At 33.1% G+C, this 14,307-nt stretch overlaps 2 protein-coding genes across 2 annotated transcripts; one reads left to right on the top strand and one right to left on the bottom strand.

Annotated features, from left to right (window-relative positions):
• Positions 1 to 4,810: 4,810 nt before the first annotated feature.
• LOC141298048 (retinol-binding protein 4-A-like) lies at positions 4,811 to 7,190 on the top strand. Its single transcript, XM_073828555.1, has 6 exons — positions 4,811 to 4,933; positions 5,015 to 5,134; positions 5,215 to 5,351; positions 5,436 to 5,542; positions 6,733 to 6,945; positions 7,061 to 7,190. Exons 2-6 carry the CDS (start codon positions 5,033 to 5,035, stop codon positions 7,078 to 7,080), a joined length of 579 nt encoding a protein of 192 aa, XP_073684656.1. The 5' UTR covers positions 4,811 to 4,933; positions 5,015 to 5,032; the 3' UTR covers positions 7,081 to 7,190.
• A 233-nt stretch (positions 7,191 to 7,423) lies between these two features.
• Positions 7,424 to 14,064, bottom strand: cep55l (centrosomal protein 55 like). Its single transcript, XM_073828554.1, has 8 exons — positions 13,862 to 14,064; positions 13,418 to 13,678; positions 12,100 to 12,144; positions 11,854 to 12,004; positions 11,500 to 11,762; positions 9,679 to 9,750; positions 9,311 to 9,436; positions 7,424 to 9,217 (listed from the first exon to the last, which is right to left on the bottom strand). Exons 1-8 carry the CDS (start codon positions 14,054 to 14,056, stop codon positions 9,008 to 9,010), a joined length of 1,323 nt encoding a protein of 440 aa, XP_073684655.1. The 5' UTR covers positions 14,057 to 14,064; the 3' UTR covers positions 7,424 to 9,007.
• Between the last annotated feature and the right edge of the window lie 243 nt (positions 14,065 to 14,307).

The raw sequence follows: 14,307 nt of genomic DNA, 5'->3' as shown, positions 1-14,307 counted from the left end.
CAGCTGTGAACAAAAACAAACAAGTGTGTTTATGTATTTATTGAGTGATCGGTAATTTACCCGCTCATTCCCAGACAAACAACCAAAAAGGATCACCATTTGTGAGTGAAGGATCGTCTGCTGCACTTCAACCTAAAAGCAAGATCTAATGAGCTGAGATTAGGCTTAGTTAGCTTGATATCAAGATCTGGTTTACTTAACTTGTATTGTATGTTGCAAATACAGCATTGTAAGATTTAACAGCTTTTGTTTGCAAACTTCCCATAAAAGTCATAGTTGCAAGATTATATCACAATTTTTTCATTTGCATTAAAGTAACAGATAATGTTCAGTCAGTCAATCATACGGATTGAAAAGTCACACAGATTGACTAATCAGCATATAGTAGTTCAATGAGAAGTGTAATTATAATTAGATTTTACCATATATGTAACCCTGGACCACAAAACTAGTCGTAAATAGCACAGGTATATTTGTTTCAATACCCAACAATACATCGTATGGGTCAAAATAACCGATTTTTCTTTTATGGCAAAAATCGTAAGGATATTAAGTAAAGATCATGTTCCATTAAGATATTTTGTACATTTTCTACCATAAATATATCAAAACTTAATTTTTGATTTTTAATATGCATTGTTAAAAACTTTGGACAACTTTAAAGGTGATTTTCTCAATATTTAGATTTTTTTGCACCCTCGGATTCCAGATTTGCAAATAGTTGTATCTCTGTATCTCGGCCAAATATTTTCCTATCCTAACAAACCATACATCAATGGAAATGGCTTACTTATCCAGATTTCAGAGTATGTATTAATCTCAATAAAAAAAAGACCCATATGACTGGTTTGTGGTCCAGGGTTATATATAAGCTGCCATTCACAAGTTTGGGGTCGGTAATGTTTTTGAAAGAAATCTATTGTAAAAACAGTAATATTGTGAAATATTTTTGCAGTAATTTATTCCTGTGATGCAAAGCAGATTTTTTTTAGCTTCATTACTTCAGTCTTAAGTGTCACATGATCCTTTAGAAGTCATCCTAATATGCTGATTTGCTGCTCAAGAAACATTTCTTATTATTATCAATGTTGAAAATAGTTGTGCTTTGTTAATCAAAATGAATCAAAATGTAAAAAAATATTTTTGCAACATTATACATATCTTTACTGTCACTTTTGATCAATTGAATGCATCCTTGCTAATTAAAACTATTACTTTCTTTCAAATAAAAAAAGTCATACTGGCCTTAAACTTTTGAACGTTAGTGTAGGTCAAACAATGTTTTGCTCCAGTATGTGCCATTTTGTAACAAGTTGCATAACATTGTCTCTTTTTTTTTAGTTTTTCAGAGCAGGGGAATTTAGGTCATTACTACATAACTTACGTCAGTGCAGCTGCTGGCTTTAAATAAGTCCTGAAAAACTCCACAGAGGTTATTTAAGAGACAGCTAATTTAAGTATGTTGTAAATGTTTATGTGCTGATTGAACAAATAGTACATAGAATGAGAACTGGACTTTGATTTGCACTTAGTTGTAAAAGCAAGATCAAAAGACCAAACTTATTTCAAAATTCTGTTTCTTTTTTCCTTTCACTTTATGGTAACTTGTTTTCTGAATGAAAAACAGTCTTAACAACAGAGCGAATTAACGTAAGTTGGAAAATGAGCCAATTAGATATTATTACAAAGCTGAACACATGTTTAAATGCGGTTTTCTGAACGCTTGAGATGTGGATTTCAAATAACAGATTGCTATCAAATAGCACAGTCATTCCCAAAGGCGGGGAATGTGCTGAATTAAAGTGACAGCGCATTGTTCGCTGTAAAAATTAACATGGATTGACACGAAAATGTCCCATAAAAGCATATAAATGAAGTCCACTGTTTCACAGTCAACACGTGGCTTTTTGGCTAGGTTTAAAATAATGAAAAGTGCAGTTTTAAAGAAAAAGGGAACATAATACGTGCACTTGTCCAAGTAGAACAGTTATTTAAAGGATTGTTTTTAATAAAGATTTAATGCGAAAGAAAAGCATGAGAGCTTCTTTCTGTGGTAAGTTTTAATTAAAATATTTTTTGATAGCCCAATTTCAATTAGAAAAGGAAGCTATAGCCTCCCTATGTTGTGTTTAAATGTGTTGCAACTTGCTTGAGCAACTTAATATACAAATCTAGAAGTCAAGTGCATTGAATAATACGTTGTTTTTTATTGAGTTTAAACGTGAAAATGTCTGTTACTGTATTAGTGTACTGTGATAAAAGAGGATCACAATGCTGAAAAAGCACTTTTGGATTTGAAACCAAAATAACGGATAAGTATTGTGTTTGTGGTAAACAGCATTTTCTGCAAATATGCATTTTACTTAAACAAAAAAAAAGTGCTTTGTCAAATATCTGTATCTCTTTTAAATAGTTAAGTGGAAGCATGACCTTAAAAACGGTCATACATATTTTGTTAATGCATAAATTCTCTTCGTGATATATGAACTATATGGGCCTAATGTTTATTGGGTCACAAGGATTTATGGACTTTAAAATGTGGGTCCCCAGAAAAAAAGTTTGGGAAACACTGAAATAGCACACCTAGATTAACTGATGGCAAAGACTTCACAGAGCAGCCATCAAGTTTTGGTATGTTTTGTCAAGGCAACAAAGAAACATAGAGCTGAGTATCATCAGCATAGTGGTAAAAACTAACACCATGTTTTCTAATGATATCTCCCACACAAGCTGAAAAGCAAAGGTCCTAGTACTGAGCCCGGTGGTACTCCATACTAAACTTAATTGATATGATAAAAAAAAAACTGATAACAGTCAGATAAGTATGATTTGAACTAAGCCAATGCAGTTCCACTAATGCCAACATCATTTTCAAATCTATTAAAAAAATTCTGTGGTTGATAATGTCAAATGCAGTGCTTAGGTCCAGTAACACTAAACCAGAAATGCAACCACAATCGGATAGGAGCAAGTCTTTCTCTGATGAGTTCACTAAAATCCTGATAATTTACTCACTCCCATGTCATCCAATATATTCATGCCTTTTTTTTTCAGTCGAAAAGAAATTAGGGTTTTTGTACAATGAGATCAACAGGTTGAAAACAAATCTTTCTGCATCCCCTAATCTAAAGTGTAAACAATTCATCATTTGTAAATGTGTTACATATCATTTGTAGATCTTTCTTTCATGTTGCAAATAATCTGGTGTATATAAGGCATTTACAACACTTCCTGCATCCCCTAATCTAAAGTGTAAACTACTCATCAGTTGTAAATGTTTTACAAACCTGCCGGTTCCAGGTTGTGTGGGTATCAGGTGGTTATACACACTGGGTGAAAGACCTATAAATAATGAGTAAAACATTTACAACTGATGAATCGTTTACACTTTAGATTAGGGGATGCAGAAAGATTTGTAAATTATTTATTCATGATGCCATCTTCAGTAAAGGATTAAAAATGTAAATGATTGATATTTTAATTATTTTTAAGTGACAAATAATATATGAACTAGTAACGTATTAACCACTTACTAAGGATCTGTTTGATTATTTCATGATGCTTTTTTTAAGATAACGACGGATTTGTAAATCCTTAGCATATTACTTAATAATCATTTGTAAACGTATAATCATGTTTTGTAAATTATTAGTTCATCATTATCTAATCACTTGTAAATGATTTATTACTTAATCTACAAAACATAGATAAAAGTACTAACATATCTCTTATTAATAATTTATGAATGCATAGTCATGTTTTGTAAATGATTAGTCCATCAATAACTAATTACTGGTTAATTACTTGTAAATGAATTAACAAAACATACACAAATTGTTAGCATATCACTTATTAAACATTTATGAATGTTTTGTAAATCATTATTTTATCATTAACTAACCACTTATAAATGACTTACAACTGAACATTATTATAAAGTGTTACCAAATTGTTCCTCAGAGAATGCACTGTCTGATGCAACACTGTAGCAGATGGTTGCATTGCATATATCATTTGCTCTCTGATAGTATCAATCTTGCAAGTAAAGACTCATTCTTTACTTCAGGTCATTGCTGCTGTGCTGTTAGGAACTGTCTGAACCTGTTGAAGATGTACTTCTGGTCAATTTAGCCACTGTATCAAATAAATACCTAGGGTTGTGTTTGCTTTCTTCTAAAAAAGGACAAAAAGTAAGCAAAAGTAGCAGTTTCTATAGCAACCTTCCTATAGGAAGAAACTATCCTTCCATGCAATTTGAAAGACCTCTAATTCGGTTGTCTTCCAACTGTGCTCTTATTTCCGAGCTGCTCTCTTTAGGGTGCCAATGCGCTTGTTATACCACAGCATCAGACTGTTCTCCTTGAGCACAAAGGTGCTAGAAAGGAGAGAGCTGATAGTTTCTGTTGCAACATAGAATCCTTCTATCCTGTCTTTAATATCTGTGGATTCCATTGCACAAAAGGTTCTTATATTATTAAAACTTTAAATTATTAAAATGGTTTTTTACACTAAGAAAAAAACTTTTTTTAAGAACTGTTTACTGAAAGGTTCTTCTATGATATTGTTATGAAAAGCCCATTTTGAAAGCTTTATATTTAAGAGTAAAAAAAGGTTCTACGTTCACCAAACAGTTGTGTTCCCTCTTGAATTGGCTTTAGGGAATGCAACGCTCGAGTGCTTGCGCAATCCAGCTTCCAACCTAGAGAAAAACACTTTCAGTGAAGAGCAAAGGTCAACGCTGCCGTGTTCTCTGTGGATACCTAAATCACAGCTGTTATGTAAAACTTTTGTCCAATGACAGGGATGGTGGAGACTAAATTTTAGGTCTTTGGGTGGGATTATGAAATACCCCCAGAATCACGTCCCTGTATAAAAGGACCTCGTAGGAATCCGGCTACAGCACCACAGATACGCTTTAGATACTGTGATCAAGGTACGCACCTGGAGAATAAGGATTTGTTTAAAAGAGATGCTTTTTCGGTCTTTTCATAACTGTTGTACTCATTTTTCACAGATCAAGCAGAAAAGCAGAATGCTTAGGCTCTGCGTAGTTCTCTGTGTCCTGGCGACATGCTGGGCGCAGGACTGTCTGGTGAGCAACATGACCGTCAAACAGGACTTTGACAGGATGAGGGTAAGTCAACCAGTATTTTTCTTCAATCCATATGCTGATTGTGAGCTTTCGTTCCTCATACTTATCCACTGACCTTGCAGTATCAAGGAACATGGTATGCCGTGGCCAAGAAAGACCCCGTTGGGCTTTTCCTTCTTGATAATGTGGTCACCAACTTCAAAGTGGAGGAGGATGGAACCATGACAGCCACTGCCATTGGTAGAGTCATCATTCTCAAGTGAGTTTAATTGGTGTTGTCACACAGAAATGGCATTTATGCAATAGAAACGACTATATTTTCACATGGTGTTTTACGCTTTAGCAATTGGGAGATGTGCGCCAACATGTTTGGCACTTTTGAAGATACCGAAGACCCCGCTAAGTTCAAGATGAAATATTGGGGAGCTGCAGCATATCTCCAGACTGGATGTAAGTGTAGATTTATTATAATTTTTTTATTGTTTAACAGATCAAATTTAACAGGTATAAAATCTGATAATGCAAAAACTATGCAAATAGTTGATTTTTTTTTTTTTTATTGACGTAAATTTTTATTACATGATATATATTTTATATATGTGACACTGGACCACAAAACCAGTCATAAGTGTCTTTTTTTCAAAATTCAGATTTATACATCATCTGAAAGCTAAATAAATAATAGTTTTTATGATAGGACAATAATACTGACAATATTTAGTCAAGATACAAATATTAGAAAATTGTCTTTAAATATGTCCAAATGAAGTTCTTAGCAATGCATATTACTAATCAAAACTTACGTTTTGATTTATTTATGGTAGGGAATATACAAAATATCTTCATGGAACATGATCTTTACTTAATATCCTAATGATTTTTGGCAGTTGGTTATTGCCACAAATATACCTGCGCTACTTAATTCTGATTTTGTGGTCTAGGGTCACATGCTATACATATTATTTGTATGATTTATATTAAAACAAGAAATCTATTTATATTTGACATATGTATATAATAATTTGAATACGTTTTTTCTCTATTTATTATTATATATATTTTAAGTAGCACAGGTGTATTTGTATATAATGGTATCGATTTTTCTTTTATGCCATGTAAAGATCATGTTCCATGTAGATATTTAGTAAATTTCCTACCATAAATAAATCAAAACTTAATTTATTGATTAATATGCATTGCTAAGAACTTCATTTGGAAAACTTTTAAGGCAATGTTTTCAATATTTTTATTTTTTTGCATGCGCCTTTCTAGATTCTAGATTTTCAAATAGTTGTATCTCTGCCAAATATTGTCCTGTCGCGATACATACATCAGTGGAAAGCTTATTTATTCAGCTTTCAGATTATGTATGAATCTCAATTTAAAAAATTGAAAACGTATGACTGATTTTGTGGTCCAGGGTCAAAATGTATTTTATTTATGTAATAAATCAGGAATTTCTAAAACCTTTTTCTTTATTTCTATGATATATTATTTTACATTTTATTTTATAATATATTTTTTAATCCTCAAACGCGAATGCCTTGCAAGCATAGTTAAACCTAGCTTGCGAAATGTGAGTAAACCATATGTCACTTAAAACCTGAGAGCTGATTTGCTCGTCTCTGACCTTTCCACAGATGATGACCACTGGATCATTGACACCGACTACGATAACTACGCCATTCACTACTCCTGCAGAGAGCTTGATATGGATGGAACCTGTCTGGATGGTTATTCCTTCATCTTCTCCCGACATCCTGATGGCCTCAGGCCTGAAGACCAGAAGAATGTGACCGAGAAGAAACAGGACATCTGCTTCCTGGGCAAATACAGACGCGTTGCACACACTGGTAAGATGGTTGAGCCTCATGAATTATAATAATTATTTAGATTCACTCGAAATGTTCTCTAAAACTCTAAAAGTTCTAAATGTGCTGATCTGTTGTTTCTTTCTTAATTATGCAGGTTTCTGTGACGCTGCTTAAATGATTACCACACGAAGAGCTTCTGAGGATGTAATTCAATATTTTATATTTCCAAGAGATATGTAAATACAGACAACAACATGCTAAATAAAAGATAATACAAGAGTGAACATGTTTAATAATTTTAATGCAAACTAAGTGCTGGATGTAACTTTTTTCTTTTTTTTTTTCAAATAAACTTGGGGAAAAAAGTAGAATTACTCAATTCTGTGACTGATGCTAGTAAATGAATTATCAACAAAGTTTCATCAAAGATTTGTTCAAACTCAAATGAACTTAGAATACAAACAGACCTGGCAAATCAATGCTTTTTGTTGACAGATCCACAAAACAAAAATGTTGTGCAACTTGGACCAGGATACAGAGTGTCAGCACACAAATTATGGACCTCCCTGTTGCATAGGGTATAGGCGTATGCTGGTTAGGTTATTTGCAAAATGGAAAATAAGTGAAGATCATGCTCCATGAAGATATTTTGTAAATTTCCTACTGTAAATATATTAAAACTTTTTGATTAGCAATATGCATTGCCAAGAACATTTGGACAACCTTAAAGGCGATTTTCTCAATATTTAGATTTTTTTGCACCCTCAGATTCCAAATTTTCAAATAGTTGTATTTTGCTTAAATAGTGTCCTATCCTAACAAACCATACATCAAGAGAAACTTATTTTAAATAAGATGTATACATTTCAAAATTGACCCATATGACTAGTTTTGTGTCCAGGGTCACATATGAAATTTCAAAAATACATTTTTAAAGTGTTTAAAAGAAAATGTAGGAAGATTACAGCAGAAGTCCACTTTCAGAACAACAATTTAGATGATTTACTCACCCCTTTTTATCCAAGATGTTCATGTCTTTCTTTCTTCAGTCGATAAGAAATTATGTTTCATTAGGAAAACATTTCAGAAGTCCATATAATGGACCAAGTTTGAGCTTCCAAAATGTAGTTTAAATGCAGCTTCAAATGGATCTGTCAACAAAAAAATTAAGTTTTAATATATTTACAGTAGGAAATTTACAAAATATCTTCATGGAGCATTAGCTTTACTTAATATAAAAGAAAAAATGATCATTTTGACCCATGCAATGTATTTTTTAGCTATTGCTACAATTATACCCACACTTGGATTGGTTTGTGGTCCAGGATCATGTTATGCAAATATGTCAACTGAACAGGGTTTAAATATTCTCAGTGTGACATTAGGAAGGACTTCTTGTCCAGGTTTTCTTACTCATATTGTTTACCTGGTGGTGAAATAACGCATTGCACTTTTCTGGAATTACACTGGTTCTCCTTCGGCTACGGTGCTTCACCTAATTCCATCTTTAAATAGCGTAATGCAGGATTTACACATACAGTCTAATTCAAGACAGATTTGGCTTGCAGGACTGATGAATGCTAATGAGTGGCTTCCAGACACTTCAGAGGTGCTGTGAGGATACAAGGGGAAACTAGGAAACAAACGGTCTTTTTATTGTTTTTCTTTTTTCTTTTATTCATTCAAGTGGAGTACACAATTCAGTGAAGGACTGTGTGAATAATTTTACTTTTTAGGGTACAACACTGATTAAAAATAAAAACCTGGACTATTGCTGTATTATTTACTACACGTAAGAAAACTGCATATAAAAGATAAACCTTGTCACCAGAAGACAACAAAGAAAAAAAACATCACATTTGAATTCATAAATTAAAATATTTTTTAAATATGCCCCATATAAACCGATACTTCTATGAATATTCTATGAAAGTTCCCTCCAACTTTTTGACACTACTTATTTGTTCTTAAAAAAAAATAATAAAACACTTGTTAATATAAAATACTGAAGCATGTCTTTGGAAAAGTGGCTATAATAAAAAAGTCAAACATCACTCTACATCATGACATTCATATACAGAGTGTTTCATAAGCGTGTGTTTTAGCTAAAGCAGTAGTCGAGGTGGGCGAGCAGCTCTCTGTGCTGGCTGGTGGGGTATGAAGTGCCACAGTTCGGACACTCCAGGATGCTCTCATCTAGTATGTTATGAGCTTTTGAGGGAGATGTGGTTGGATCTTGAATAGTCAATCTCTCGAAATCCATTCTGTTATAGGAGCTGGGCTCAGAGAAACGAGACTCTCTCTGCTGTTTCTAAAGGGCGAAACAGATACATTATTAGAGAAGAATATGACAGATATGTCAAAGATCATGTCAGGACACGTCACAGAGTATCTCAGAACTCACAGCAGACTCCAGGCGTGTAATCTGGTCTCTGGCTTTCCGAAGCTCTTTTAAAACCTTTTGCAGCTGGTGCTGTAGACTTTGACGGTCCAATTTTTCACTTTCAGATTCTTTGGCTGACAACTGGATCTATAAGATGGTCAGTGATAAATAAGGGTGAAAACACAAAAAAATAATCTTTAACAATCTAGTGGTTCTTTTTAGGTGCTTTTTACTTGCCATTTTTTACATTTTCAGCAAAACTTTACTTTTAAAGGGAAAAAAAAAGATATTGAAAATTATTAAACTTTAAAAAATATTTTTATATAAAAAAAAGATTTGAATTTTTTTTTTTTTTTACTATTAAAGCTGTTACAATATGATCCAAATACCTGTTGTTCCAAAATAGCGACTCTTTTCTGCTCCTCCTTCTGATTCATTAGGGATTTCTGCAGTAGGTTCACCTTTCAAAACAGAAAACTTTAAGCTTTTAAACAGTTTTTATAGCTTTTTTTTTAGCAGATGCACAAATAAGCTTCATTTTATAATTAATAGTGAAGTCATCAAATCTAACAGTTTTATGAGATGTATGTAGTAACCAAAGTGTTCAAAAAATAAAACTCTTTTTATAAACTTTTAACTAATCAACTCTATGCATGCCTACTGTTTAAAGTCTGTTTCAATCTACCACCCAAAATAATGTTAATATTTTATAACAACGCAAATATAAAATAACTTTCTTACTCATTAGCTTTGTCCTTTTCCAGTACGATTGTAAAATCTAGATAGTTACTTGGGAAGCAATATGAAAACTGTTCTGATGAAATATATCAAAATGATGTGAGTTTATGATTAGAACCCAGGAAAAAAGTCTGTTAGTGAAGTAAGAAAAATATTACATTTTAATTTAATTTAAAATGAAAACTAGATTTTTCTTACCCCACTGACTGATTTTGGTAGCAATATGAAAACTGTTCTGATGAAATATATCAAAATGATGTGAGTTTATGATTAGAACCCAGGAAAAAAGTCTGTTAGTGAAGTAAGAAAAATATTACATTTTAATTTAATTTAAAATGAAAACTAGATTTTTCTTACCCCACTGACTGATTTTGGTAGCCTTTTTCTTGTTTTAAGCATAATCTCTCTCACTTGTAATTTTTTACCAGTCAAAAGGTTTTAAACAATATGATTAATAATGTTTTTTTTTTAAGAATTCTCTTCTGTTCACTGAGCCAACATTTATTTGACCCAAAATAGAGCAAAAACAGACATTTTGTGAATTTCTTTTAACTATTTACAATAATTGCTTTCAATTTGAATATATTATAAAATGTCATTTATTCCAGTGATCAAAGCTACATTTTTTAGCATAATTACTCCAGTCTTCAGTGTCACATGATCCTTCAAAAATCATTGTTATATACTGATTTGCTGTTTAAAAACAGTTTAGTACATTTTCTTTCAGGATTCCAAAGATCAGCATTTATCTGAAATAAAAAGCTTTTGTAACATCATAATACACTATACCATTAAAAAGAGTCAGTATAAGGTAAGAAGTTATAGAAATGAATACTTTTATTTAGCAAGGCTGCTTTAAACTGATCAAAGTGATGATAAAGACATTTATAATATTACAAAAGATTTATATTTCAGAGAAATGCTGTTCTTCTAAACGTTCTATCATCAAAGACACCTGAATAAATTCTAACTCCGCTTTTTTTTTTTCAACATTTCTACACAGCTTTTTTTTCCAATTATGTTTTTAACATAATGTTTTTGAGCAGCAAATCAGAATATTAGAATGATTTCTGAAGGAATAATAATGCAGCTTTGAAAACAGAAATAAATTACATTTTAAAATAGTTTTTGCTGTATTTTGGATCAAATAAATGCAGTCTTGGTGAGCAGAAGAAGCTTCTAAAATTCTAAAAAAAAATAATAATAATAATACATTTCTAAAAAAAAAAAAGTGTCAAAACTATGTTTTATGGTTAAAGCAAGGTGAAGTATGCAAAAAACAGTAACCTTTTCTTTCTTCCACTGACAGATTTTGACAGAATTTTATTTTTATTTTTAAAGCTTAAACTCATGTAAATGCATCTTGATGTAAACGTTTTCAGATTTTTTAACTGGAAAAAGATAAAAAAAATAAAGTAATACATTTCTGCATTAAACAGCTCATGCAGAATGTTTTCAATCAGAATGTGCACCTGCATCAGTAGTTCAGCCACCCTCTTCCTCTCCTCCTCCAGCTCTCCCTGCAGTCGAGCGGTTCGCTCTGATGAACATCTCCTCTCCTCCTGCAGAGTCTCTCGCTCGCGTTTCCTCTCCTCCAGGAGCTGCTCCCGGGCCTGAGTCGCTTCCCTGCTCCTCTCCTCATACCTTCCTCTCATATCCTCCAGTTCTGTCTGGATTCGGCTGACTCGGGCCCGTTCCGCCTCTAGCTCACGCTGAGCCACCTGCCCGGCCTGACCTGTGTGAGAAGAAGAAAGATTAAATGATGTTCCTGGATTATACAGACCCTGCATAGGCCATCCTGATTGAGTATTTTTAAAGCATTTTACCATCTGAACTGGCTTCTTTGTGCTGTTGTTGGAGTGCTTGATTTGCTTCATTTAACTGAGTCTCTAACTCTTTGATCCTGGTCAAAACGCCCTGAACGTAGGCCTCCCGCTGCTGGTCATAAACAAGCCAGTTCCGATTCTTCTCCAGAGCCTGCACTCAAAGACAGAGACAGGAAGGATGACACATAAGTCTGGAAGAAAACACACCAGGAAGCTCTTATCTGCAGTCTTATGAAGTGAACTCACGTCTCGCAACTGCTCCTGAATCACTGCAAGCTCACCAGACGGAACCTGTGGGGAAACACAAAAAAAGTCTAAATAAACAATTGTTAAATGATCAAATCACTTGATAAATGAACAAAAAATGTATAGCAAAGAAGCACAATGCATCTTACAAAAGATAAAAAGGAAAAAAAAAAAAACTTTTACATTTATATTTAACAATTTTCACCTATTCTGAAGTTTGAACCTCCAATTTATAGCTTACCGACCCAGATCTTAGTAGCTGTTACGTTACTAAGGGTATCAATATCAATCAATATATGAGCTTAATATTTATCAATTCATCAGTAAATTGTAGTTCAAATATTACATTTTTAATTATATTAATTCGTTGTAAACATAAGAATTAATTGTGGTCACTCCGTCAACATTAGTTAGGCATCTTCTTTAAAAAAAAAAAAAAGACCAGTTGTTTGATGAAATACTGCCATCTAGTGTTTGTGCACCTGATCATGCTTTTATTTGCTTAGAAATACCCTTGTGCTCAATGACAGGATATTACATTTGAAAATTTTGCTTTTGTTTTTGGACAGTAAGATTTGAATGTTTTTTTAAGGAAGTCTCTTCTGCTCACAAAGCCTGCATTTATTTGATCCAAAGTACAGAAGAAAAAAAAAAACAGAACAATTTTGAAATATTTTTACTATTTTCAATAACTGTTTTCTATTTGAATATATTTTAAAATTCCTGTGATTTCAAAGCTGAATTTTTAGCATCATTACTCCAGTCAGATCCTTTTTGAAATCATTCGAATATTCTGATTTGCTGCTCAAAAAACATATTTTTAATATTCTTTTAAGATTAGTTAAAACGTTTATGATAAAGTTAAAACAGCAAGTACTAATTCATTCCTTCTTTTTTTTTTTAAATCTAACACCAAACCTTTGGTAACACATCACTTTTTCAATAAATGTTTCAGCATATATAATAAGAAATGTTTCTTGAGCAGAAAATCAGCACATTAGAATGATTTCTGACGAATCACGTGACACTTAAGACTGCAGTAATTATTCTGACAATTCAGCTTCACATCATAGAAATAAATGACATTTTAAAATATATTCAAAAAGAAATTGTAATAATAATTTTGTTGTACAGTACTTTTGAATAAATAAATGTAGCCTTGGTAAGCATAAGAGATTAATTTTTTTTTATCGTTACTAATGCAAAATAATTCCAATAGAGCACATTTTAAACTCAAAATTCTTAACAGAATAATTCAAAAATAAAATAAATGAAAAGCCACAATGCCATATGAAGGGTCTAAAGTCAACTCTCCAACCTTTTGTTTCTCAAGTGTGTCGCACCTCTCAGAAACGACACAATACTTGTTTTTCAGGTCTTCGGTCTCCTTTGAGAGGGCCTGAAACTGTTTCTCTCTCTGTTCGGCCTCCTGTTGTTTCTGCTGCAGCTGGTTCTGCAGTGAAGACACCACGTCTCCGTGAGCGGCGCGCAGCTGCTGTCTGAGGGTGGAGATCTCCTGCTCCTTCCCCAGCAGCTGCTGAGAGTTCCTCTCCCTCAGCGTCTCCAGGGCCAGGATCCTCTGTGACACAATAGAGTTTTAAATAGCTTAAAGAGGCAATATTATGAAGATATTTTCCATAAGAAACACTTATAAAGTAACGTAATACACTACAGAAAAACATTCTCTACATACATCCAGACAACTTCCTTGTCATCTTAAAGAAAGTTCAATCAGATTTAGGGTATGAATGCATGAATTCACCTCCAGAAGTTTGGCTTTGTCAGAGTCCGGGTGTGTGTTTTGATGTCTTCCAGCTTTCTTCATGTCCTCCAGACTTTTCTTCAGCTGCTGGTTCTCTCTCTTCAGTTTCTCGATCTCCATCTCCACTGACTTTGAGCTGCTGCTTTTAAAGCCCAGTTTATTCACGATAGTCTCTTTGGCCCCCTTCGCAGCCATGTCTGGGGTGATTTCTGGACACAAAAACGTTTTTTCATGTGTAAGACTGACCATAACAAACTCGAAAAGAACGAATATACCCACTGATGTTTACAGATATAGCGAACAATACATAGTGAACGTCCTGTTTAATTACAAATTTACCTTGTTAAAATAAATAAACGATTTACTTACTGCAAAAATGAGTGCTTAGGTGTGGAAGTATATCAACATCAGCCTGTGAAAACGGTTCTGTTTCACTTCCGTGATAT

Source organism: Garra rufa, chromosome 22 (genome assembly GCF_049309525.1).
Source record: "Garra rufa chromosome 22, GarRuf1.0, whole genome shotgun sequence".
Classification (NCBI taxonomy): domain Eukaryota; kingdom Metazoa; phylum Chordata; class Actinopteri; order Cypriniformes; family Cyprinidae; genus Garra; species Garra rufa.
The sequence above is the reverse complement of the archived record's forward strand: the minus strand, read 5'-3'. Positions and strand labels throughout refer to the sequence as shown.

Coding starts and splice junctions, on each gene's coding strand:
- LOC141298048 (XM_073828555.1), top strand. CDS start 5,033: ATGCTTAGGCTCTGCGTAGTTCTCTGTGTCCTGGCGACATGCTGGGCG. Junction 5,135..5,214: donor AGGACTTTGACAGGATGAGG/GTAAGTCAACCA, acceptor CTGACCTTGCAG/TATCAAGGAACATGGTATGC. Junction 5,543..6,732: donor AGCATATCTCCAGACTGGAT/GTAAGTGTAGAT, acceptor ACCTTTCCACAG/ATGATGACCACTGGATCATT.
- cep55l (XM_073828554.1), bottom strand. CDS start 14,056: ATGGCTGCGAAGGGGGCCAAAGAGACTATCGTGAATAAACTGGGCTTT. Junction 12,145..13,417: donor ACACACTTGAGAAACAAAAG/GTTGGAGAGTTG, acceptor GTTTCCCCACAG/GTTCCGTCTGGTGAGCTTGC. Junction 9,218..9,310: donor TTACACGCCTGGAGTCTGCT/GTGAGTTCTGAG, acceptor TTCGCCCTTTAG/AAACAGCAGAGAGAGTCTCG.